Source organism: Brachyistius frenatus, unplaced genomic scaffold (assembly GCF_029030835.1).
Source record: "Brachyistius frenatus isolate BFR_SWC_R1_liver_20210118 unplaced genomic scaffold, ASM2903083v1 Contig_194, whole genome shotgun sequence".
NCBI lineage: Eukaryota > Metazoa > Chordata > Actinopteri > Embiotocidae > Brachyistius > Brachyistius frenatus.
The window spans coordinates 327,010-351,324 of NW_027210793.1; the positions used below are offsets into that span (position 1 = coordinate 327,010).

At 43.7% G+C, this 24,315-nt stretch overlaps 1 protein-coding gene across 1 annotated transcript in view; it reads right to left on the bottom strand.

The window, feature by feature from the left end:
- ntrk3a (neurotrophic tyrosine kinase, receptor, type 3a) overlaps positions 1-24,315 on the bottom strand; it is a 159,633-nt gene that overhangs the window by 80,391 nt on the left and 54,927 nt on the right. Inside the window, exons 4-7 of the mRNA XM_069718611.1 lie at positions 22,361-22,432; positions 5,207-5,361; positions 4,067-4,206; positions 1,381-1,525 (exon numbers count right to left, since the gene is read on the bottom strand). Coding sequence (XP_069574712.1) covers positions 1,381-1,525; positions 4,067-4,206; positions 5,207-5,361; positions 22,361-22,432 — 512 coding nt within the window. The remainder of the gene's footprint in view (positions 1-1,380; positions 1,526-4,066; positions 4,207-5,206; positions 5,362-22,360; positions 22,433-24,315) is intronic.

Sequence of the window (24,315 nt, forward strand, 5' to 3'; positions counted from 1 at the left end):
CACCGGGTCAGATCCACCGCTCACTCTTCCCCAAACTCGTCCAAGTATGGTCACTTCCGGATCCGAACCGCTCCAAACTAGCAAGATGTCACCGGTCAAAATCCAAACTCGAGGCTTCATAACAACTGTTCACAAACCAAAGGGTGACATCACTGTTGGCTGCTGCTTGCATGTACCTCAAAACTTTTAATAACTCTTTTTTCTATTTCTCTACAAAGCTGAATTACGGGCATTTGACACTTGAGTAAACTACACATGCAGCCGTGATGCTGCTGAGCTGCTGTTATCACCATCCTGTGGATCTGAACAAACACCTGAGGGTCTGACTGACCGACCATGTTGAAGCAAATCAACTAATGTTACTGTCTTTTTGACATCTACCAGTTCCCTCCTCCTTACTGAGGTTCAAACCATGCTAACATTATAGGCAGTAAACTCCACACACCTCAGGTGTCACTGCGAGACCTGAGTGATTAAATCAGATTTAAAACCATCCAAACAGGTAAACAGTGGACTTAAAAGTAACCATAACAGAAAATAAACGAATCAGAGCAGATAACATTAAATATTACACAAAATGTCTTTCCAGATTTTGATTGGTAACGGGGTCAAATCCAGTCTGGGAGATACCTTCTGTTCCGGCAGGTTCTTGGACCCGAAGGGCTGGAAGTGATGCTGTTAAAACCGCTGTGACGGGATAATTCATGTGTGTCTGACAACACATTCAAACAGCCTCGTTTGTAGGTCACATGAATATAAACGCAGCGAACCCCATCTCTCTCTCTCTCCTTCACACACAAACACACACACACACACACACACACACACACACACACACACACACACACACACACACACACACACACACACACACACACACACACACACACAAAGAGTACTTTCCATTTTATGGCAACACAAGGAAAGTACTTATTAGTGTTTTCATACTGATAAAAGGGTCCATCCATCATCATTACAGCCCCCACACAGTATATCTGACCTGTGTGTGTACTTGTATTGTGAATAGTGTGTGTGGACTTGACAAAGTCACATTGTGGGGACTCAACTTCCTTTTGGGGATGAGATTGAAGTCCTCGTAATGTCGAACATAAAATTTTAGTACAAAGACTCGGTTTGAAGCTGCCGGTCGAGTGGAGAGGTGTGAAGGTGAGAGTGAATGTTGTTTGTCTTCCTCTGTGTGTGTGTGTGTGTGTGTGTGTGTGTGTGTGTGTGTGTGTGTGTGTGTGTGTGTGTGTGTGTGTGTGTGTGTGTGTGTGTGTGTGTGTGTGTGTGTGTGTGTGTGTGTGTGTGTGTGTGTGTGTGTGTGTGTGTGTGTGTGTGTGTGTGTGTGTGTGTGTGTGTGTGTGTGTGTCTACTTACAGTGAACGGTGAGCTGAACCGAAGCGTTGGTCATGCCCACCACGTTGGTGGCGGTGCAGGTTAGCAGGAAGTTGTTGTCGTCTCTGCTCACGTTGACCAGAGTTAATTTGATGGAATGGATGGTGTTGTTGTCGTAGACGCTCGCCTGGAGGGATAGCAGCATAAAACCAGCAGGCGTGAGAAAATGAAGGAGTGAACATGTCAGGAAGAGTGCAGCGTGGCGGACAACGGGCTCATTTAGCAAAAGCTGGCGTCTGTTTTCATGTAGCGTTGGCAGGATAGGAGTTCTTGACTTTGTTCCAACTTCAGGGCTCATGCTTGGTTACTTTGACTGGTATCCTCGTACCCTCATTTTTTTACATCACGTAATGTCTTTTAAAATCTTGTATTACTATAGTCCTTTTGAGTTACTTTATTGGACTCTATTTGGTCAGGATTTTATGTCAGTACACAGAAAGTTACCTGGAGGTTATGTAACTGACACATGGATAAAGGTATGTAGTTCACAAAAATTACAATGATACAGACTTAATAACCTGATATTCCTGAAAGCATTGATCACAGACTGTCATGCAGAATGATGAGGTTCGAACCCAGGAGGTGACAAAATATTTTTTTTGTTTAGTTTCTGCTCCTAACACACCAACTACGTGGTTTTGCACTTAGTTTAATTTCCCTAGAAGTCGCTGCAGACCAAAGCTTCTAACAGACACGTCCATCCGCTGCATCAAAACGTGTAAGTGTCACGCATACACAGCAGCAGGCGTTGCTATCTCACATTTTGCCGTGATTCGGGCTTGCATGAGGTGATGGCGTTGGATGAATGACACGACAACAGGCTTCGGCATTTCATCACGATGTTGGAGAATATTTAACCAGTCCAGTCCGTTATGATGAACTGCAGTCAGGTAAAGACAACGAGAGCTCAGATGAACTTCACTGAGATGGTTCTTGACAGTTTCTTCAAACCAGCTGTTGCATCAGCTGTGTGGGCAGCTGGTCAAAGACCATCTTAGAGGTGAAGCCACTGGTGTGGCGGTCCTGGTCAGGTGTAGTTACACCTGATCTAGTGTGGTTACACTTGATCTAGTAGGTAGGTAGGTAGGTAGGTAGTTACTTTATTAATCCCCAAGGGGACATTTTTTAAATCTAGTGTGGTTACACCTGGTCTGGTGTCGATACACCTGGTCTGGTGAGGTGGTCCTAGTCTGGTGTGGTTACACTTGGTCTAGTGTGGTTAAACCTGGTCTGCAGTTGTGAGGTCAGTTGGATGGACTGACAAATTCTCAGAAACGCCATTGGTGACGGTTTATAGTGGAAAATTAACATTCAGTTCCTGGGCAACAGCACTGGCGGGTTTGAGGATGAAGCTCAAAAGCAATAAAAATAATAATCTATCAGACCCAAAAATGAACCAAATTTAACAGCTGGGTTAATTTTGGTGCTCACAGCTTCATTCTTTGCTCTGATTATATGTCTAGAAACACCGTCTGTGTTAAGTTTTGGTCACTCATTTTAAAGGGGGAACCAATCAGCAACCAGTTGGGGCGCCAAAGTGTAATGGTGTTGAAGTATAGTTCCAACAATGGCAGTGATGGTAGAGTTTCGGCGCACAACATACACAATACGGTGATCAATGCTGATGGGTTAAAGGCTGCTCCAGCAGTTTCAAAATTAACCTGAGGTCTACACCTATTAGGACGCAACAACTGGAAACTATCCTTAGTGGAGCCTGGCCGCATACATTTATTCATAGGGTGAATTTGGGTCTGGTTATTCCAGGCTGAGGCTTCACAGGAAAACTAGAAAATGGTAAATGTGCTGTAGTCTGATTAGCATGGTGAAGAATGACTGCACAGTCAGGAATGCTCTCCAGGATGTAGACAAGACTTCAAGAAAAAGGCCTGTTTTCAACAGAAGACTGCAGGAGCTGAACATCAGAGGATTCACTTCAAGATGCAAACCCAGGACTCACCAACAGAATGGCTGAGTTTAACATCCTAAAAGCTAACAAAAAGAAACCGGAGGGTTTGCTGTTATGCTGATTTGAGCACTTACCAAATGTTCAGTTGCCAATCAGATCTCTGGGTCGAAACTACTTCTTGTATAATGCTGATTTCACTGTTGATGGGAGCAATGGGTTGAATGTAGAAGTTTACAGGAACATTCTGTGTGCTCAGATTCAGCCAAACATATCCAAAACTCATTGGACAGCAAGAATCAGAAGAACAGCTGAAGCAACCAAAGAGCTTCTTATTCTTTATGAATATTAATCCAGTTTACATGATTCATTTACACATTTGTCAAAGAAGACAAACTGACATTTTGTCCTCCATGATCTCTTGTAACAGCTACAGCTAATCAATAAAATAAGACTCCTACACCTCCACTCTGAGAAAAACTGCACTGCAGTACAATGGTGTGTTTCTGCTGGAAATCATGTCAATGATTGATGCCAACAGACACACATCAATTATTAATGAAAAAACAGCCAGCTGCTATCACGTGTATATTGCAACACTGACAAGTCTACTAGAGAGAGAGAGAGAGAGAGAGTGTGTGTGTGTGTGTGTGTGTGTGTGTGTGTGTGTGTGTGTGTGTGTGTGTGTGTGTGTGTGTGTGTGTGTGTGTGTGTGTGTGTGTGTGTGTGTGTGTGTGTGTGTGTGTGTGTGTGTGTCTTCCCCACCATCTGTGTAGTGATGGAGTGCACGTTGACGGGCCAGTCCACCTCAGGTAACGGGGTTCCGGAGCCATTACAGATCGCTATTACTCGATCGCCCTCGACGACCGTGAGGTTGCTGTGGCTGACGCTGATGTCTGGCAGGTCTGGGAGTCAAAGAGAGACCACAAATCACAAAAAACAGCCCAAGTGTTGGTGCTCTGTCCTCATTTCACACTACATAATAACTCTGTGCAGTACGCGCAATACTATGGGCATCCTCTCGCAGTCCAAATACATGCATGGTAGGTTAGTTGGTTATTGTAAATCGCCCGTAGGTGTGAACGTGAGGCTGAATGGTTGTTTGTCTTCAGTCTGTCTTTTTGTGATGGACTGGAACCTGTCTGGGGGTCCCAAAAGTCAGCTGGGAAAGGCTCCAGCCCCCTGATCCTGTTTAGATTTAGATTTTACATAATTCTGTTCATTATTCAGGGGACGACAGCTGTGTAGGTGGTCCAATGTGGTCCCAGGACACATTCATGTTCACACATGCGTCCCAGACCACCTCTGAATGTGGTCTGAGCAGATCGGATCTCACCGTGTCCTGGTTGCCTTCACACCTGTACATGGAGCTGACCACGAGTGATCTGATCACCCAGAACACATGTTGATGTCAGAGGTGTGAACAGCCTCAGTATACAAAGACTCATCTGTTTCATCCCTCTGTGATACACAGATCCAATGAGCACACAATATTAAATGTATCTATTATTACACAATACTGTATGAAATAATCTTCATCACCACTTTATCTTCCTGCAGAGACCAGCTCTTCAGACATAACAGATCCTTTTTTAAGTGAAACTATATTTATTAATCATTTCCACATGTATGAAGCCCGGACCAGCAGTAGGAATCACTGGGTTTGGAGTTGAGAAGCAGAGGTAGAACAAGTACTGAGACACGGACTAACACTGCTGCTGGTGTTGTTTCTGTCTGGAGGACTTATTCAGAGTAAGACAAACACAGTGTGACCTCAGCTCATTTCATTTATCAGCTTAACAGCAAAAAAATTGTATCAGCAGTGAGAATTCAGAATCATCGAGGCCAGAGTGGGCAAAATCAGCTGTGCATGTTTGTGTGCTAATTTTCACACTCCGATCTTACCACAACTGCTGATGTTCATATCCTGCAGCGGTATCTCCATGTAGCTGTCGGTGCAGTGTAACTGTTGGCCGCTTAGCCCTGCCTCTCCTCTCTGTTGCCATAGCTGCAGCCAGCGGATCTCACAGCCGCAGGCAAACACCACCTCCTCTAAATGCCTGGAAAGAAAAAGAGCATCGACAGTGTGAGCGGCGGGAAGGAGGCGTGTTCGTCACTTCAAAAACACTCAATAAAGAAGAACAGGACATGACATGAAGACATCTAAGCAGCACTTGGTAGGTAAAACAAAAGTGGGACACATTCAGGAGGTCCACAGGGATCCACACACTGAGACAGCTGAATGTGCAGGATGTGTATTGTTCCCCGGTGTGGACGTCAAATACTCAAAATCCACCCTGCAGTCCTGGAGTCCTGGATCCATGGTAACGCACAGATCGGTGATTATGTAACACTGCAACCCAAGTGGTCTATTTTATTCTGTGGATTGTGCATTTTCACTCTGATGAGATGAGTCAGCCTAGTAACTCCTCTCCAGCACAGCATCCTCATCAGATATTTTGGAAACCTTCTGGCAGCAGAAAAAAGCTCTCAGCGGGTCATAAAACCAGCCTCCGGTGAAGTAAGCAGCCTCGACACATGGCTTGAATATACGAGATTTATATGTTTACAGCAATAATCCACACAAGATGACTGGCTTCAGAAAATAAGGGCCGCTAATTCATTTGAAACTAAATTAGCCCAACAATGGGCTCCTATCCTATTTCTGTTTCCAGTTTTTAGAGTTTCTATTGGTTTCTACTGTAAAAACTTGACGTGGACCAAAAAGTTACTGCTGGAAAAAACAGGCTCACATCATATCATCATGGTAGGCTGTTTCCGAATTTTGGCATCACACCTTTTTCTATAAAAAATGATCTCAATTATTTGACAATACGAATACATTTTTATCACATTTTTGCTTCCCAGCTGTGTGTTTCACACACTCTTATGAGTAATCCTGTTGGCTGCAACTCAGCACAAGAAACTTCTTAAGTCTGAGCTGGGAAAGTTTCTAGTTCATTTGCATGTGACTCGTGGCGGTTGGAGAGGAAGAATAGCTGCATCGGCCTCAAGTCTTTTTGGTCAGGTGTGACCTGTTGTGCCAGCTGTACTGCTGTACAGTGGTACCACACCGTATCCCAGCAGAAGTCACATAACAGTATCGTTCTACTTCTGCTCTTACGTTGGCTCAAACTTCTTCAGTTCTTCAGCAGGCGGAGACAAAAAGCCCAATATGTTGCTAAGCTGTTGGTCTCCCCGGTGCATCTTCACCCTGCTCGCTGCCAACAGTGGTGTCAGGTGGAGGTTTTTTTAACTGACCAGATGATCTCAGATCTGTGTCTCAATTCAAAAACACACTAAAAACTTGTCTGTTTTTTTTCTCTGTCTTGGAAAGTGGACGATATTTTGTTTGTTGTATCTTGGTTTTTTTTGTAAATCCACTTGTTGCTGTATGTATTTTAACATGAAGCACATTGAGTTAACCTGTAACTAAATATTCTCGATAAATAAAACAGTTTTGTCTTGCCTCATTGAGTACGGCTTAGAACTCACACAGCCCCACCGTTGCCTGTTAGAAAGTGTGTGAATCAGTGCTGTCGTTTTCTGGTGAGAATAGTTTCAAAAACTCATTCGACTCATTTGGTTACTAAACACAAAGCTTCCTCCACACAGCCACAGTCATGAGCACCACAGGACTAATACTCATGTACAGATGCTGACATCAGCTTCATCAGCCTGTGACAGTTCTGTCATGGCACCAGTTGCTCTGCTTCTGAGAATTTCTCCAAATTTGGCACAAATGTGACGCTGTTCCAAGGATGAAATAATCAGATTTGGGGTCAAAGGTCACTGTGACTTCACAAAACTCAACTGTGTCCACGACTCAAGAATTCAAACACTAATCATGACAAAACTTCACACAAATGTCTGAAAATGATATTGATGAATTTTTATATCCAAAGGGTCAAAGATCGCCTTCACTGTGACATCATGTTTCTGTCCATCATTCAGCTCCATCACCGAGGAGCTGTAATGTTCATAACATTACAAATGTCCCTACTGTGGGGGTACGTAAGCAAAATGATGTCATGACTAATAGTCATCATACATAACTTCCCTGTAACGAGGTTCATTCCTCAAAGATTCTTAGAAGAAGTCACAGTCACCTGAATTCAGACCTCCATCCAGCTGATCAGACGTTGCACTCTTACTTATGGTCCTTCTATTTTTCCTGAATTGATTTACATCCCTCCTCAGCCGCTCTCTGCTGGATGTTGTCCCGTTCGTGATTTGTGTGCAGCTATTTTGCCGCTCGTGCTCAATCATGTCAGTGTTTGTGGCTGACGGGAGATTTGCGACACATCTGAAATTGATGGAGGCGTGGAGGACGGAGAGAAGCAACGACGGAGCATCTCTTTTTTTACAGCAGTGACACAAGTTACACTCGAGTTGATTGGTCCGTAGAGAAAGGACAGACGGACAAATCAAAGCGTCTGGACCGTTTACTGGAAACAACTGCAGGTGAAGGACAATCACCTTCTGCACACACACAGAAACACACACACACACACACACACACACACACACACACACACACACACACACACACACACACACACACACACACACACACACACACACACAGTACAAATGATTGTCAGCACAGCAACATGTGGCGACACACACGGACGTTTTGTCTTTACCACCATCATTTATTTTACTCATATTCATCTGACTGTAGCTCGTTTTAGTTTCCAACTCTTTTGTTTTCCAGTTTTTGGAATTTGCACACATTTGATCATTTATACGTTTCTTATTTTTCACAAAGCAACTTTTCTGTGGCTTTTTCTTTCTTACCTTTAATTGCAGTTCATTTGTAGTTAATCTGAATGCCTTTTATATTTTACAGCTGAGGTCGGCTGCTGTGTCATGACACACATCAACTGCCTGATTTACATCCAATTCAATCGACAATATTGTTTTAAGTATTTATGTAAGTGGGATGCAATACATAGAACATCGACCAAACCTGCCCAAAATAGCCCTCGCAAAAAAGATGTTTTTTATTTTTTTTAAGACACCAAAATTACAGACACACCACTTTTCACGTCATTCCACCCATCTTAGAGTAGCCGGGTTCATGTCAAGCAACAAAAAAATAAAACTCTACACAGGTGAAAAAAAAAAGCCCTTTGCACTGTATCAAATTGGTACAAATACGCTTGCATCCACGCTTTAACTGTCTGCTCCATCACTGACCGCGGGCACCCACAGGTATGGAGCTGCACCCATTCTGAACAACATAAAAAAACGGAGAAATTGTGTAATGAAAGACAGGAGCACCCATCCGACCAACATCAGTTAACTATTGGAAAGAATTGTGCAGTATGAATGTTCCATTGCATCCAATGCAGGATGTTTTTGAATGACCACTGGGACAAATTGGAACACGGCCGAGTCGTAGAAGCAGACATTATACGGCTCTTTTGAAGCATTCATGGACAAATCTGCACGCACACACACTGGCACGCATACATGCACAAACACGCTGGACCGATCCAAAACATCGACACGCTGTACATCAGTATTATCAAGGAATAAATAAAGATAAAAGTATGAAGTCTTCATTGATCATGACACTGTAATTATCTCAAATAGAAATCATTTAATGTTCAGCTTCTCTCACAACCTTCTGGTCCCTTTGGTCAGTTTCAGGGCTCTGTACACATGTAGCAGACTCACTGCTGTATTTACACACACACACACACACACACACACACACACACACACACACACACACACACACACACACACACACACACACACACACACACACACACACACACACACACACACACACAGCAGAGCAGAGATGGAGTAGTTCTTTACCACCCTGCAGGCGGGCTATGATGAATGCTACCTATCGCGTGTGTGTGTTGGTGTGTTTGCTGCTGAAGGGAAGGGGCAAGAGTAATGAACAATTGTTGATCTGAACCCCAAGCTGATTGCACACCCATACAAACACACAAACACACACACACACACACACACACACACACACACACACACACACACACACACACACACACACACACACACACACACACACACACACACACAGGCAGTCCCTGCTTATAGCCAACCTTGGGATCAATAGGCGCATTATTACAGCCACGGGTTTGATAAATACAGCAAACTGGATTCGTCCTGAGGACTGAAATACAGTCTGAATTTACTGAATTAAAACAGACTGAGATCCCGAATAACAAAATAAAAGAGTCTCCTTCCTCAAAGTTTAATTTCTCAGAATGGAAGAAAACTCTTTTCCCATATGTCTTTTTACAGAGAAGCGTTTTGCTCAGGAGAAGATAAAACTGCTGGATCTGCCTCTAATAGCACCTGAGCTGGCACCATCCAAGAACACAAACACACACACACACACACACACACACACACACACACACACACACACACACACACACACACACACACACACACACACACACACACACACACACACACACACACGTTCACACTTCGCAGGTTGAATCTCAGCCAAGACAAAAGCTGCAGCGCGTTGGTTCTTCTCAGGATCAAAGTGCCGCTGTGTGATTCTTCTCAGTCTGGTGGTGTGTCGCTCTCATTAGCATGTTGGAGCTGTAGCGTGCTTTGACACTACTTGATTTTACAATTTCATGGCAGACAAACAACAGTGAGCTTATGAAATGACATAAGGAGGCAGCGTCTCAGTCATCAGCGTTATCTGTAGGAGGAGGATTGGCTCGGATTAAGACGTCCTGATATCTTTGATAATGAATTTGTTATGATTCTCTTCAGCAGCTGTAAAGAGTCGGTCTATTGTCATCATCTGAATACGTTTTATTGTGTGTGAGTTTAATCTGTCGTGGTGCAGACTGGGTCAGTGATGGGGTGGTCAGGTGGAAACTCTGGGAGCATGACTGTCAACATAAACATGAACAATATGACAACTGTGGTGGCGGGGCGTGGTTAGCTCAGCTGCAGGGGGGAGGGAGTGGGAGGAGTGGTTCAGGGAACGGTGCCGGGAAGGTGCAATGAGCACAGCTGAGCCGAATGTGGACTGATGAGCACTCCCCTATAAAGTGAGCAGGGAGCAGGAGGCTGGAGGAAAGCGTTGGCACAGAGACAATGGTGTGTGGTCAGGGCGAATAAAAGCATATATACCCGAACATGTGTCTGAGCGAGTCATCTGTGTCCAGGAGAAACCCCGGTAGCACAAACCTTGCTACAACAACATTTCACTGCAGCCAATCACAGCCCTCATCCTCTGCTGACTGAAACGGAGGCTATAATGGAGGATAGATGATAAATATAAAAGAATTATATATTGAAGGAAATCAAAAGAGGTGGTGGGGAGATGCAGCGGGGGGGGGGGGGGACCAGCTGATCAGTCCTCCAGGAGTTCTTTTTAATTGTTGTAATCAAAAATGTTTGATTGTGCGGTGGATTTTGTCAAAAATTGTGATGTAATTTGTGGAGTTCTACCATCACTTTTTGCATAAAATTGTGGGAATTAGAAAAAATTGCAAGTCCATTAACCCTCGTGTTGTCCTCGGGTCAAAATGACCCACAGCTGTGTTCAACCAAGTTCTATTTTATTTCTATATTTTTATATTTTTTGGGATCATTGGTCATCATTCTTTAAAGAAACCCTCACAGCCTCCTCGTCACCAATGATCCCAAAAAATATGAAAATAAAATAGAACGTGATTGAACACAGCTGCGGGTCATTTTGATCCAAGGACAACACGAGGGTTAAGAAAAATTAGCTCTTTTTTTTTTTAAACATTACCTGATAAAGGAATACATATTTAATCACTTCCTTTGGTGAAATATTTTAGTTCTAATCTATTTTTTTTAATCTATATTTCTGCTGACAAAACTTTCAAACTCCCATAAATATTGCAGAGTTTGCTTGAATTAGCGTCAATTATTGTTATTGCAAGATCGGGATTTATTTTGTATTGTTTATGACCGTTTCTCCTGTGAAGCTGTGAGACTGACAATGAAGTTACTGAGTCACCGTGTGGAGGTGGTGATTAAAACACGACCGCTCACATCCTCACCGACATATTAATATAACTCATGTGGTTGCTCTCAACTGGTGTTTCATTCAATAACCCCCCACCCCTCCACCCCCTTCCCTCAGGTTGATCTGAGTTTATCTGACGACATGCGGCAAAGGCAATCTTTGCTCCTCTGACACAAACTTAATGAAGTCCCTCGTCTACCTGGTCGGGGGAACGGGATGTAAATGGGTTGTTACACTTTGTAGTAGAGATAACCTCTCCCTCATTAATATAACCCCTACTTTTCATGGAGTGTGTGTGTGTGTGTGTGTGTGTGTGTGTGTGTGTGTGTGTGTGTGTGTGTGTGTGTGTGTGTGTGTGTGTGTGTGTGTGTGTGTGTGTGTGTGTGTGTGTGTGTGTGTGTAGGAGAAGAGAGTAGGAAAAGTGTCACGTTTACCTCGCCAACTAATTTATGGTGCTTCTGCTCAATATGGTTTTATGCCACTTCCCCATTTACGGGACACTGTTCAGTAGAGTGTCAAAAATAGCGAGAGGAGAGAAGATATATGAAGCCAGCATGCCAAGGGACTCGTCTTTCATGGCTCTTTAAATCATACTAAATATTGGATTCAGTGATTTACTCCTCGAAAACATCCCATAAATTAAAATCCGGAGGGTCATAAAGAGTATACGTACAGTATCTATGCTCTTTTATACAATTTAAAGTGGAAATAATGAACATTATTCAGCACTTTTTCAAAGCAAAAGTAGAGAACAGTCACAGTACATAACCATAAGCAGCGTGGGGGATGCTGAGCCCCGCTTCCCCAATTTTAATGTTATTCCAGGCACACTCTCCTGCCTGTTTTATATGTGACAGTGCACGAGCAAGTTGGGCTTCTTATTTCACTCCTGGCTCACGGGCTGTAGCTAAAGAGCTTCACAGGATGTTCATTTATTCATCCGTGTAAGCTGGAGTTAAGATTGAAAATACAAAGAGTGTTGGTCTGAATAAAGCTGTGGTTGTACATGCCGTATTTATTGATATGTGTTTGCTGAGCTTCTTTTCTTTCCTCCTACTCTTTAACTGACTCATACCTCACCATCTTTTTCTCTCCCATAGCTTTTTCTTATTGTCTGTTGTCTCCATTCAGTTCCTTCGCTCACGCAGTTTCTCTTCTTTCTTTTCCAGATGTCCCGTCATGGAGCTGCATGTCTCTGATCTGCGCTTGTCGTCTCCACCAACAGTTCTTCTCTTCTATCTCTATGCTGTCCTTTTCTCTCTCTGCTCTCCTCTCACCTCAACCGGTCGAGGCAGATGGCCACCCTCCTCTGATCCTGGTTCTGTTAACAGATGCTCCGCCCTCCTCTGATCCTGGTTCTGTTGGAGGTTTCTTCCTGTTCAGAGGGAGTTTTTCTTCCCTCTGTTGGAGGTTTTTCTCCCTTAAAGAGAAGTTTTTTTTCCCTCCTAGCTTACGTGGGAATTGTTGAATTGTTGGGTTTCTCTGTATAATATTGTAAAGTCTTGCTGTAAGGACTTTAATGTGTTAAGTGCCATGAAATAACCTGTGTTGTGATTTGGCGCTATATAAATAAAATTGAATTGAATTCAATTGTGTGACAACTTTATTTTCTTTGAGCTTTTGAGATGAAGCTCATTTGTATACCTTGTATACCTTCTGTGAGGCCATGTGTCAGGTGTGATGTTTCAGGTCAGACATGAAGCTGACATGTTAAACTGGCATCAGATGGATGTTCATGTTTAATTGAAAAACTCAGACGTTCAACGATTCAGAGTTCAGTTCCAGTTTCAGAGAAATCTATGGAACATAAAGTGAAATCTTTTCCACTTCAGAAGAAACACTCTTTCAGTCTTTGACCTGCTGTCACACTATGATTTATACAAGTAGTAGTTCTGACCCAGAGATCTGATTGGTCGACTGAACATTTGGAACTTGCTCAAATCAGCATGACATCACTACATGGTCATCACTAGAACTATCACTGCGCCTTCTCAATGAGAATATATAATTGGAATTTAATTTCATATAATATTCAATATAACATTTTACAGTTATATTAAATGTGACCCATTTTGCAAAACATGGTCTTTTTTTGGTCCGTTTTTGTCGTTCCAAGCACCCGTACCCACATTTAAAATCCTAGCAGCGGCTCGCTTGACCGGTTTTGGTTTTAACACGACAAGGAGCTAAAATCATAAAAATACATGAGTCGATGGATATATTTTTTCAGCAGATATCTTAGTTACAACCAGACTGAGCTAGCTCAGCAGTTTAGTGTTTCTATGTGCTGTATTTATTCAGTTGAGAAATGATCTCGCCTCTGTTGCTGGGTTGTTGCTAAGGGTCGGCATACTTCCTGGAGTAGTAAACATTACATGCGTTACATAGGAATCTGCTGACGCGACTTATTGTTTTCCAGTTCTTAGTCATATCAAACGGAGATTGCACTCAAAAAGTTGTATATTTTGAGAGCGAGTTGCCCCACAATATGAATACAATTCAATGGCATATTTTATTTAGTTCGTTACTTGTTGTATAATCGCAAAATTGCACTCCTGACTGCGTCACAGCCGTGCCAGTCATGACTTTAAAGCACACCCTCTTGTGTAATGTTGATTCAGTGCACAGCATGTTTTGATGGAATGATATCTCATTCACCGAAACACGCTGTGGGTTGATGTGTGTGTGGAGCACAGGAAGTAATCACCAGCTGACCTTTTTTGTGGATGTTTGTCACGAGGCTTCATCCTTCACGGCGCAGCAGGCCGGCCTGTGGACCACATCCACATCCGTCCTGAGATCTGATCGAGAACATGAATCGAGCAGAGCCTGACCTCATAGACGGATGTCAGCCAGCAGATTCGGGGAATGATAGCCTGCACTGATGTTGAAGAGCTGCGGAGACATGGAGGCTGAAGCTGTGCTCATCACAGCTGCTGCTTCTGAACCAAGCTGACACATTTCTGCAACCCGAGCTCCTCTGAACAGGTTCCTCTCACGGAAACACACCGCTTTGAGCTACACACAGATAAATACTGGCAGCTAAAAATATAGTTTGTTTTTCATCTACTAAACATGATATTACAGAGAGCTTTCAAAGGGGCAGAACAGGGTCATCCATCTACATTTGCACGAACGTGTCATAGTCGAATCGTCTGGCAACATGGATGACCTCTGCCGGTTCTGTCCATTAGGTACATACAGGCCCTGCTTAGCTGTTTTATTGTGTCGATGACATGCACTGCACCTGTGCAGTTAAAGAGTCTCTTTAAAGAAATCCAAGATGGATTTGAAGAAAAATAATGAGACATAAAGAGACATTGCGCTGCAGTGTTTCCCCTAACATTGTCTTCCGAGAGCAGGCTCCAACGGGACCTCCCGCCCCCCTGAAAGAAACAAAATAGGAAAATAAACATAGAACTGCAGTAACGTCCAGTAACTACTATCTATTTATATAGTTCCTATGCACCCGATTCACTTCAACATAGTGTGAGTCGCTCATGCAGTTTTAGTCACTGAAAGTATAATTTATCTGTTTCTAACCACATCAGAATATCAACATTTGTATTAACATTTTTCACCCCCCTGCGATCCATCCATTCACCCCCACCCCTCACCCTCCCCCCCACCCCCGAGGCTGTCTGCCTAGGGGAAACACTGCAACGTGTTGTGTTACGTCGCGTTACGTTGCATGTCGTGTCTGTCAGCTCACCAAGTATCTTTAATGCAGTGTGGATTTTTGCGCTTTAAAAAGCTGCAGCCATCGTTCTGTGACGGTGTTTGCAGGAGTTGACTCGTTGAACTCGGTGGGTGTAATGAGGAAGGAGGTCTGCACAGTGTGCAGGTGAGTGGTCTTTGCTCTCCATCAGGCCTGGTCTGGTATGAAGTCACTCATTCACAGTGGGACGGTGGGCAGGTGTGAGAAAACTGAATGCGTTTCCACTGTGAGGAGTCTGAGCAGAAGCAGCAGGGTTAATGTGGGCTGGATGGAGGAGAATCTCTGCTTTACTAACACGCAGCTGTGTTGGGCTGACACAGGGTCGGCACACCTGACAGGTGGAATTGAACTGAACACCACCTGGTTAATTAAATCTCTGGATTAACTGATCTGATTAAAACACCAGCAGTTCATTTCCATATTAATCTGTTGTGTGCAACATTTGGATTTCAGTCTCTTATGAGCTTAAATCGCACAGTTTGAGGATTGAAGAGAAAAGTGACTGTAATCCCTCTGAGGCTATTTGTACACTGATGCTTCTGTTCTGATCAAAGCTTCTGATGCTTTCATGTAAACCTCCTGGTCCAGAAACCCTCATCAGCCCCAGTTCTGATGAAGCACTTTATGGTTCAGACTTCAGAACAGACGAGCCGCTCAGTTTGTGACACTGAGATGCGTTGGGATATATTTGTCTACAAAATGATGAAAACCTCATCTCTCTCGCTGTCACCGTGACCTCAGCACGAGGATTTCATTTCATGGTCTCTTCAGAGTGAAACGTGTTGAGCTGCTCAATCAACAAGAACTTGTCGAAGTGAGTGTGACAGTGACAGCAGTGCTTTGGTGAACAACCACACGGTTCAGAGAAGTTTGACCAGTTTTGATTGGAAAGGTTTAGAAAACGGTGGGAAATTTCTCCTGTTGCATTATGATGCAACATCAGTCTGTCGCTGGTTGTGACCGCAGCAGGAGTGGGCGGCCCCTCAGCTCTGGCTCTCGGCCACAAACTGTGTCACTGCAGTCAGAAAAAGCAGATGACGAGCAGCGCTCGTTAGCATCTTCTTCCTGTGTGTTGTTAGGCTGGAAGGGACGGCTGCTGCGTCTGACTGAGACAGTCTGCTGCTGTGATTAGCGCTGGAGCCGTGGGGTGGCGGAGCTGTCACTGTGGCTGCGGCTGTTTGTTGGTTCTTGTGATTGTGGCTGTGACAGACTTTAATGGGTGGAAGACTAACGACATGCGGCAATGTGTGTGTGCGCGTGTGCGTGTGTGTGTGTGCGTGTGCGTGTGCGTGTGTGTGTGTGTGTGTGTGTGTGTGCGTGTGTGTGCGTGTGTGCGCGTGTGCGTGTGTGCGTTCACTGTAGTCCTGAACAAGTGTCAAAGTTCACATCCTGAGACTGGAAGGAGTGATAGCAGCTTATTGGTGAGTCAGTATTCCCACATTTGAGGTTTGTAACCTGAAACCATCCCAAAGTGTTTGTGGGACTCAACATCAGTCATGAGGACACTTTCTGTCTCACTGTCCCGTCCAGCCATCCCACACTGTCCCTTTCCCACAAACCGCTGCGTTTCTGTGAAACTTTCTAGTGTCCGTGTCCTTTTTGTCATTGTTTTCCCGAAGGTGGTGGTTGTTTTCCAAAATTCCCATTTTTTAACATTAAATTGTTCCAAAGGTTTATCTTTGTAGTAAAAATAATATATCTTACACTTCTTGTATGTTTGTATTTCATCTTTCAAAATCTAATTTTCCATTTTGCTGCATTTTCCTTAATGTTCTGGAAATAATTTTACGTCTTCGTTAACGGTAGATCAAAGTGTACTGGAGCAATACGAGAATCACAATGCTGTTTTTACGCCTGTTGCCACAGCAACCACTCATCCACTCTCCATCCTCTCATAATGTAATGGGACACATGCACAAACCAATGTTACTGTTTGCTGGTTGAAGACCTCTTTTCTCTTTGTCTCTCTTTGTCTTCTTGCTCGTCTTCTTGCTAGAGCTGTTTTCTGTGCCACACTGTGAATGGTTAACATGTATTAAGTAGTTCAGAGCCAGAAATCTGTCCACTTACAGTCAACGGATTCAACATACATCTGATCTGTAGGGGCAGTATGGAGGTGTGACAGGGCCAGAGACCCGCAACACTATATGGAAACAAGTCTCAAACCGTTACGTCCGTGCACGGCGACCCCATCGATCATGGCCGTGTTTATTGTTGACATCAGGTAAACCTGCTGCAGGGACAGTGGAGCACTTTCTCCAAAAGACTCCTCCAGTTCTGCTGTCACAATGACAGATACAGGAGATCATTCCAGATACAGGAGATCATTCCAGATACAGGAGATCATTCCTGATACAGGAGATCATTCCAGATACAGGAGATCATTCCAGATACAGGAGATCATTCCTGATACAGGAGATCATTCCTGATACAGGAGATCATTACTGATACAGGAGATCATTCCTGATACAGGAGATCATTACTGATACAGGAGATCATTCCAGATACAGGAGATCATTCCAGATACAGGAGATCATTCCTGATACAGGAGATCATTCCTGATACAGGAGATCATTACTGATACAGGAGATCATTCCAGATACAGGAGATCATTCCAGATACAGGAGATCATTCCAGATACGGGAGATCATTCCTGATACGGGAGATCATTCCTGATACAGGAGATCATTCCAGATACAGGAGATCATTCCTGATACATGAGATCATTCCTGATACAGGAGATCATTCCTGATACATGAGATCATTCCTGATACGGGAGATCATTCCTGATACATGAGATCATTCCTGATACAGGAGATCATTCCAGATACGGGAGATCATTCCTGATACGGGAGATCATTCCTGATACAGGAGATCATTCCAGATACGGGAGATCATTCCTGATACGGGAGATCATTCCTGATACAGGAGATCATTCCAGATACGGGAGATCATTCCTGATACGGGAGATCATTCCTGATACAGGAGATCATTCCAGATACAGGAGATCATTCCTGATACATGAGATCATTCCTGATACAGGAGATCATTCCAGATACAGGAGATCATTCCAGATACAGGAGATCATTCCAGATACAGGAGATCATTCCTGATACAGGAGATCATTCCAGATACAGGAGATCATTCCTGATCCAGGAGATCATTCCTGATACAGGAGATCATTCCAGATACAGGAGATCATTCCTGATACAGGAGATCATTCCAGATACAGGAGATCATTCCTGATACAGGAGATCATTCCAGATACAGGAGATCATTCCTGATACAGGAGATCATTCCAGATACAGGAGATCATTCCAGATACAGGAGATCATTCCAGATACAGGAGATCATTCCTGATACAGGAGATCATTCCAGATACAGGAGATCATTCCAGATACAGGAGATCATTCCTGATACAGGAGATCATTCCAGATACAGGAGATCATTCCTGATACAGGAGATCATTCCTGATACAGGAGATCATTCCAGATACAGGAGATCATTCCTGATACAGGAGATCATTCCAGATACAGGAGATCATTCCAGATACAGGAGATCATTCCTGATACAGGAGATCATTCCAGATACAGGAGATCATTCCTGATCCAGGAGATCATTACTGATACAGGAGATCATTCCTGATACAGGAGATCATTCCTGATACAGGAGATCATTCCTGCCGACCGCAATTAGTCTGTACAATAACTCACCTCTGGCAAAATCCATCACACAACAATAACACTGTTGTATGTGTTTCTTGATTGTTTGTATATAATATATATAGATATATACTGTACTGTATATACTGTGCATTTTATATTTAATATTTTTTTACTGCTATTTTATTGCTTTTTATTATTCTATTATTATCTTATTACTTCCTGTATGCTGCTGTAGCAAAAAAAATTCCCCTCGGGGATTAATAAAGTAACTACCTACCTATCTAATTATATCCTTGTTCCTCTGGTGCGCCCTCTAGTGGAGTCCTTCAGTAACAGGCAGAGTACAGATGAAAGTATGTAAGCGACGTTTGTCAACGCAAATGCGTAGCTCAAAAGCAGGAATATCTGCGGCCTTACACCGACGGCTATTTACCAGCAGTTCCATCTGCTACACGGCTGACGGAGTGAACCGCCATCATTAAAGTCGATGCTTCACATCCCACAGGCTGCGCTGGTCCGTCTCGACCAGCGTCCCAGAAGCGGGTCGCCGCGCTGCTCTGCCTCTGCTAGGCGGTGAGTCTATTTCTGACAGAGCTGAACAGAGCGGGTCGGTCGAGCAGGAAGTCAGTCGGAGAAAAGGAAATAAAATTCCAGTCGATTTTCAAAGTAAAACACCCAATCACGTAACACATCTCTGAATCACCGTCTACCCTGGCGATTTTCAATTTGGAAAAGAAATGCGTTCTCCTCCTGCTTCCGGCTTTGGTATGTGAAATAGTTACACAATAAAGAGGAGGATTAATGTTTTAATCACTAAAACACGGCAGGCTGATTAAATTTGTCTGTAGTCAGCAGCACAAAGTAGGAAACAACAACAATAAACACACAACGGACTTAAAAAAGAAGCCGTTTATCAACGTTTAACCACGACAGAAGCACAGAAATCAAGGAAACATGACCAAATCAGGAAGGAAGATAAAACACTTCTACCACACTCAGGTGGGATATGAAGCCGACTAAATGTGACGGACTGTGTTCGGTGCATCATGCAGGGAAAGGATGTCTCTTCTGTCCTCTTCATACCAAACTGTCTTCCTGAAGTGCAGTTTGGACTGATGACGTTCACAATCAGTTTTCAGTGCAAATAAATGGATCCATTAGAAGCCTGAAAACGCCGACTGAGCAGCTGTCAGTTGTACAGAAGGTGCCGCCTGATCACACAAACTGTCCTCTGGATGAGTTTAGTGTCATTACAACCAGGTCAGTGTGTGTCTGTTACAACAACCGTGTCCATCTCGCACAGAGGATCGCACGCATTCTTCTCTGAGGAGCTGTCCTGCTTCTGATCGACAAAAATACACCTCCACACACACACACACACACACACACACACACACACACACACACACACACACACACACACACACACACACACACACACACACACACACACACACACACACACACACACACACACACACACACACACACACACACACCATGTATCAACATGACTTTACCATCTGAGGAGCATGTGTGCGGTGAAGGCACCGTGCGTTCGCCGCTGAATTGTTTGACCCCCTGCAGGGGTGCTGCTGGTGAGATTGTGTACTTCTGCAGCAGCTTCAGTGAAGAGCCGCTGTGTCCAAATCTGTGAAACAACAACCGAGGCTGCTCACAAAGATGCACTTTTTCTGCTGTCCTCAAACTTGCACGTCTGAAATTTACAGAAAGTGGCGGCCGACTCATATGTGTTCAAAGGACTCCAAACTTTTCATATTTCTGCAGGGTGTATTTTTCATGACATTTGCTTCACTTGTTTGGTTCAGACCTTTCTGACGGAGAGCTGCGTTTAATTATTTATGACATTTAAAATGGTTTCACCAAATTGAGTTTGGCAGCTGAATTAAAAACAAGAGACATGAAAAGGAAAAAGAGGTAGAGAGTGAAGGCATTCATGGGCATATTGTTAAATATAATATTGTGTATTGTATGATATTCAGCTTTAAAAACCTCCTAATGTGTGGAATGGTTCTTTAATCACGCTGATTGATTGTTGAATTAACTCCAGCAGCTCCACAACTAAACACATTTACACAACTGCCTGTGTCAGTAGGAGTGTGTGTTTGTGTGTTTGTGTTTTTGTGTGTGTGTGTGTGTGTATTTCTCTCCCACACAACACACTGTTGCAAACAGCTCCGGTAGCCCGAACCAGCTCACAGCTTGAAATATCACACAATTAGCATCCCAGCGGCCGTGCTTTAAATACCTCAGCTCGAGCAGCGAGGGAGCGCGCTCACAGGCTCCCGCTGACAGAACAGGATGGAGCACTCGTATCAGACCTACACGTTGATTCACAGGCTGTGGGCTCCTGTCACATCATCCACAGTCTCATTTAAAACTGCGTTCCTGAAAACTCACTGTTAAAAAAAGCAGAGGGACCAGCACGTACCGGTGAAGAGAAGCAGCAGAATACACGAACGGTCCTCACACACAGTCAGCTATTCTGATTCATCCAGTGTGATGAGTTTTACGGGGAACTATATAAATATATATAAAATGTCACGGGTTTATTTTCTTAGGTTTGCAGTAATTATTTCCAGGTGATGCCTTGAAACTGACTGCTTGGATGTGATCAAATGCTTTTAGATGATCCGGACCAGCAGCTCCACAACACCTTCATGTCTCAACAGATTCTGCCTGCTGTCTTTAACACGGTTCACTTCATCAACCACAGCTGACAACATGAATACCGACGCTACCTGCTGACCTATTTCTTAATGACAAAAGCACAATAAAAACTGAATAAAAAGGATAAAATGATTCACAGTTTTAGTCCACAAATTCAAACTAAACAACAATGATGAGGACAGACATCCTGCCAGATGAACTAACTTCTGTTTTAGTCTTGTTCAGTGACCTGCAGCATCAGTGGAGTCTCTCACACACACACACACACACACACACACACACACACACACACACACACACACACACACACACACACACACACACACACACACACACACACACACACACACGTTCCTCCACCAGTCAGTCACAGCTCCTGTTCAGACATCAGTTTATCTGTTGTACTGCTGTTAATAAGAAAAATATTCATCTGCCTGACATTAATGTGAAAAATGAATCTGTTTCCTGGAAGAAGAAACACATTCATAAACTAAACTCATCAACAAAGATGAGACAATAAGCTGCAACGAAACAGCTCGAAGGAAAAGTAGCAGCCGCAAAACAAAACTAAATCAACATCAGGTATTAAACGCATTTCATAGTGACTCAGATCCAAACATCCGATCCTGACTATGATAAATATCCCGCATGCTTCCAGGTGACGTCAGCTCCTCCCTGATTCATGCTACTAACAACTCACTGACAAACATAACCACATACAGGTGAACACAGCCAGATGCCACCTCCTGCAGCACTTCTCTCTCAGCCAGGTCTGCACATTAACACACGTCGCCTTTCAAGCATCGTCTGGTTGAAGAGTTTTGTGTGAAAGAACCTGAAAAGAACCAGAGTTTGTGCCAGAGGGTGAAGCAGCCGCCTCTGGTCACTACAGACCGGACCACGTTCTCGTAGCTCCACCCAGGACGGTTAGAGTGCGGCTGTGCTGTGAGAGGAAGAGGAGGACGACTTACAGTTCGAAGAGCTGCAGCTGGTCGAAGATCTGCCAGGACAGCGTGGTCAGCATGGGGTTCTTGGACAGGTTTCTGAGGGACAAGATAAGAAAGAGAGGTCAGAGAGACGAGCAGCTTCACCTGGACGTGGCAGCAAGGAGCTGCAGGTGGAAAAGCTGCTCTGCATGAAGCTCTGTGAGCTGAGCGAGGTTTAGATGTCCACAAGTGACTTTACATCATCTCATAACTGTTTACTGTGTAATGGAGAACTCCACCTGCAGACGGTCTCCACCTGCAGACGGTCTCCACCTACAGACTGTCTCCACCTACAGATGGTCTCCACCTACAGACTGTCTCCATACACATAATGACATTTTTTTAAACAGCTTGGTGACATCAACAACACAACGTGATGTAAATGTCAACATCAGCAAGACAAGAAACACACACACACACACACACACACACACAGTAAGAAATCCTTTCCTTTGTAACCGAGGTGATCGCATTAACACCCAACAAAAAGGCGGGTGTCCATCTCCATGGCAACGTAAAGCAAACCATGGAGAGGTGCTGGTGTGGAGAGGAGAGATGACCACTGGAATCTGAAGCACTTCAGGAAGAAAAAGATTAAAGCCTCTTGTGTTGAGATGGTGTGTGTGTGTGTGTGTGTGTGTGTGTGTGTGTGTGTGTGTGTGTGTGTGTGTGTGTGTGTGTGTGTGTGTGTGTGTGTGTGTGTGTGCGTGCATGTGCGTGTGCGTGCGTGCGTGCGTGCGTGCGTGTGTGTGTGTGTGTGTGTGTGCGTGTGTGTGTGCGTGTGTGCGTGTGTGTGTGTGTGTGTGTGTGCGTGCGTGCGTGCGTGTGTGCGTGTGTGTGCGTGTGCGTGCGTGTGCGTTTGTGTAACCTTTGATGAACCTCCAAAAAACAAATGAAAAGGAACAACTTTAGCTTACAACACCGAGATAACTGGTGGAGAAACTTTATTGACTTAACATTTCATGAGACTAGTTGAATGGGAGTCTTTGGAGCCAGAGTCTTTTTGGAGCCATCCTCTAGTGGCACCAGGTGGTATTGCAGCTTAAGGCACTTCCTCATCGGCCTCATTTTTCAGACCCGGAAGCTACGAACACTTTTATAAACAGCCATTGGTTACAGCAGTGAGATTTTACAGTATGACCTGGTGGTTTGATGACGTCACACAGACCGCAGGTCCTCCACTTCACAGACATAAACTGATCAATCATCACTTTTAATAAGTGTTGACACAGTATTGGATGATTTGTTTTCCCATGCACAATTTACTCTACAACTGTGGTCAATCATCATCTTTCCTTTGATCAAACCAGCACTGAAAGTGTCTTCCTGAGGAACACTGTGTATCACAGCCTGACGTATCTTCTTCCTCCGAACCACAGACTTCTGTAGTTGTCAGTGATCCACTGCTGCTCACGTGTACCTTCATTAGCATGAACACACGCACTGTTTGACTCATACAACATGCTGCTGCCACATAAACTCCCTCCAGCACCAAATATGGATTCATCCAAAAATAGTTTGCAGCATTTCTCTGCACTGACAGGCAGCTGTTTATGGAAATATTGAAAACAAAATAAAAATGAAACTACATAAATATGTAGTTTCATTTTTGAGCAGTTTTTTTTTTTGTATCGTTAAATGTGCTTTTCTAGAAGATAACAATACAATATAGGAATACGGTAAAATGTGTTTTGTTTTATTGTTGTATTAAGTCCTGTTAAACTTCGTATGGTTATGCTTCATGCAATGCCTCGTCAATAACTTTCATCAGCTCGTTATCTAATGATTGTGATTTATTACCACTAGATAATAGAATTCATAAGTTTGGTGTCTTGAGAAAATGTGTTAATTATCTTTTGACTTAAGGTTTAAAAAAACAACCAAACTGGAAGTTAGCAACCACAACACACTTTAACCTTTTATATATTTGTCTTTATTTC